The following is a 3065-nucleotide window of genomic DNA, read 5'->3' as shown; positions in this document are numbered from 1 at the left end:
CTATATATATATATAATGTTTTCACTATTTCTTTTTTGTGATTTTCTTTTCCCATACAAGCTGTTACTTAGGCTGATAAGCTCTAATTTAAAGAAGACCTAACAAATTGGCCTTATTGGCAAAATGAAACTTCATATGGTCAAGTACAAATAACTAAGCATACTAATCATATTCAAGAGTAAAATATTTTTTTCCTATTATACTGTAACATCATAGTTAAAATTAACTTTAAAATGATAAAGCAAGCTTAAAAATAAATCAGGGCTGTAACTGTTATGATAGATGTTCACAGACATATTTTCTTCTAGCAACTTACCACCAAACTGAGCTGTAATCACCTTTTTCTGATCTCTATGCAAATTTTCATTGAACTAAAAACTATATATTTATATATTTTAGTATAGGCAGTTGGAAATAAAAGAAAAAGGGCCTTACACATTCACATCATTAGCCTACAGTATTTTGATGCTGAAAAATATGCAATTACATCACACTGATAACTGTCGTTGAGAATCAGTAAAACTGAACTTGTATTCAAGTTATAAAAGTGAAATAAGAAGTATATCTTACTCAAAGCTATTATGACTTTCCTCCTAGGGGGCTACAAATGCCATATTATGTCTTGAAAACATTCAGCAAATGCACAAACACTGATGATTTTGTTCAAAGAGAGCTGAAATCAACCCAAAATCAAAATTTACAATTTTAATGTATAAAATTAAATAAATGAAGTGAAACTTTTTTAGTGAATTGATTTCAACTCTCAAGGATTTTTTTAATGTGTAAAAGATCAAATACAAGTTTATTTTCTATAATTGGTTTTAATTCAATGGTGAGGCAGAATGCACCCATTTGGGCATGATGGAGTTAGATGCATTCAGTAGTAAAACAAATAAGCTGGATTTCATAATTACTGTAACTTTATTATTACTAGGGGAAACCTGTGGTGTAGGAATTTTTTTTTATTAGGGCATATGGCACCAATGAGTTTTTTAAAATTCTGTCTGTTCTTTTTCCCTCAAATTACCTACAAAATAAAACTGTAAATGAAATTTTTAAGACTTAAAATTTTGTTCTGATGTATATTTTCATACGAATTCTTTTAGATCTAAACTGATAACCTTAATTTCAATTTTTTCCTCACCCTCAATTGCACTTTTTATTTGTAGAGTTTAAACTTTCTGCCTGTGTAAATAAAACATGAAACAAAGATGTAAATCTGTGGTCTTTGTACATGTCTGTTACCTATGTCAAGTTCAAATAATTTGCCAAACAATGAAGTTTTGAAGTTCATAGTGTCAAAAACTATAAAATTCTTTGACTGCATTTTTTGTTTTACAGATTCCAAACTACAAAATCTAGGAATATTGTGAATACTTTGTCTGAAACTTAGAAGGTTTTCTTCTTTGTAATCTATCTATATAGAGCTCCCTTTCATCCTTATATGAATTGTGGATTTCTAAACCTTTAGTTATTATGTCGAAGGCTCTCCTTGATCACATAAAGGTAATAAATGAACACCACTTGTAAGTTGAAACTATAAGGCTCTGTTGTGAACTTCTCCCCAGCAAGAAGTTATAAATTAGTGTGTGTGTATGATGGAAGGATAGAAGTCAATCCTCCCTTTAAAACAGCTCTTTATAATCTCTAAAGTGAAGAGGCAAAGTTTGTAAATAGATATAGGAAGATAAAGAGTTTCTATTTATATTACCTTTAAATATTTATACAAGATATTGTATTAGAAAATTTATTTCAAGAAAATGAATTAGCACATGATATCGTTAAGCCTGTGACTGGACAATTGCTAAGCATGTGTGGAACCTGTCTTCTGAGTCAATGGTTATGGCTGCAGTGTGTAATGACATATACAGTTATATCACATAGTAGTTTCAATTTCATTATAAAACTGTTTATTTATTTGAGATAGCACTTGGTGTTATTAAGCTTGTGGTTGTACAATTGCTATGAGTGTGTGAAACCTAGTTTTCAGTTTAACAATTATGGGGATATGGTGTAATGGCGTACTATGCAATTATGTCATATAGTAGTTAAAATTTTATTATAAATTGTAAGTTCACCAAAAATTCAAAATCTAGTTCAAAAATATTCAATGGTTATTAAATCTTATGTTTGAAGTTTCTATGTTTTAGATATAGTTTCATTTATGAGTTAATTTTTATGAAAGCAAAAGTAGCCTATATGTTCCAACAATGTATATGCACTTACTTCTTCAATTTTATGATACAAATTCTCACGCTCTTGAGTTTGGTTGCTAAGCTCTTTTTGCAGCTGCTGTCTTTCTTGATCACTAATGTCCAATTCATTTTTTAGTTTTTCATTTTCCACTTGGAGAGTGTTCAAAGATTCCTGCTGCTCTTGAAATTGTTCTTGAAGCTAGTATAAATATGAAGTATTAAACAGTGTTAAATTATTTAACAGCTGTTACACAATTTTCATGCTTTCAGAAAAAAGAGGGTAACTTGCTTATAAATTTTATTAGGTATATTTTTAAATCATTTTGATACTCTGAAAGATGTAAATACAATGTAAAGCTCAAATTTATAATGTGCTCTTACATTCAAATTATATACTTAAATATTTTGGCAGTGTGACAAATAAGCTGAACATTTATCATATGAAAAACTTCTTTTGTCCAACTATTTCATTACACTTTGCTCAAGTCATACACCCTCTTATTTAAATCTCTACATCTTTTTTTTTCATGTGTATGTTGTATAAAATTACAAACCTACACTTAAAACTACAGCTTTTACTTGACAATTTGGTTTTGATGTACGAAATTCAAAAACTTTAGAACATATTTACTGCAAGTTGCTAATATGTATTTATTTTTAATTTCAGAAGCATTACAGATGAGAACTTAGTTCTAATACTCGATACAGTAAGCATTACAGATGAGAACTTGGTGATATTACTTGATACAGTAAGCATTACAGATGAGAACTTGGTGATATTACTTGATACAGTAAGCATTACAGATGAGAACTTGGTGATATTACTTGATACAGTAAGCATTACAGATGAGAACTTGGTGATATTACTTG

The 3065-nt window shown here is 29.1% G+C and overlaps 1 protein-coding gene across 2 annotated transcripts in view; it reads right to left on the bottom strand.

Moving 5' to 3' along the window:
• The window catches only part of LOC106461907 (early endosome antigen 1-like), a 185333-nt gene that overhangs the window by 119364 nt on the left and 62904 nt on the right, over positions 1-3065 (bottom strand). For both annotated transcript variants that reach the window (XM_013921774.2, XM_013921775.2), the window contains one exon: positions 2227-2394. In XM_013921774.2, coding sequence (XP_013777228.1) covers positions 2227-2394 — 168 coding nt within the window. The remainder of the gene's footprint in view (positions 1-2226; positions 2395-3065) is intronic.

Source organism: Limulus polyphemus, unplaced genomic scaffold (assembly GCF_000517525.1).
Source record: "Limulus polyphemus unplaced genomic scaffold, Limulus_polyphemus-2.1.2 Scaffold1056, whole genome shotgun sequence".
In the NCBI taxonomy this organism is placed as follows: domain Eukaryota; kingdom Metazoa; phylum Arthropoda; class Merostomata; order Xiphosura; family Limulidae; genus Limulus; species Limulus polyphemus.
Note: the sequence above shows the minus strand (reverse complement) of the source record. Positions and strands in the feature narration are given on the sequence as shown.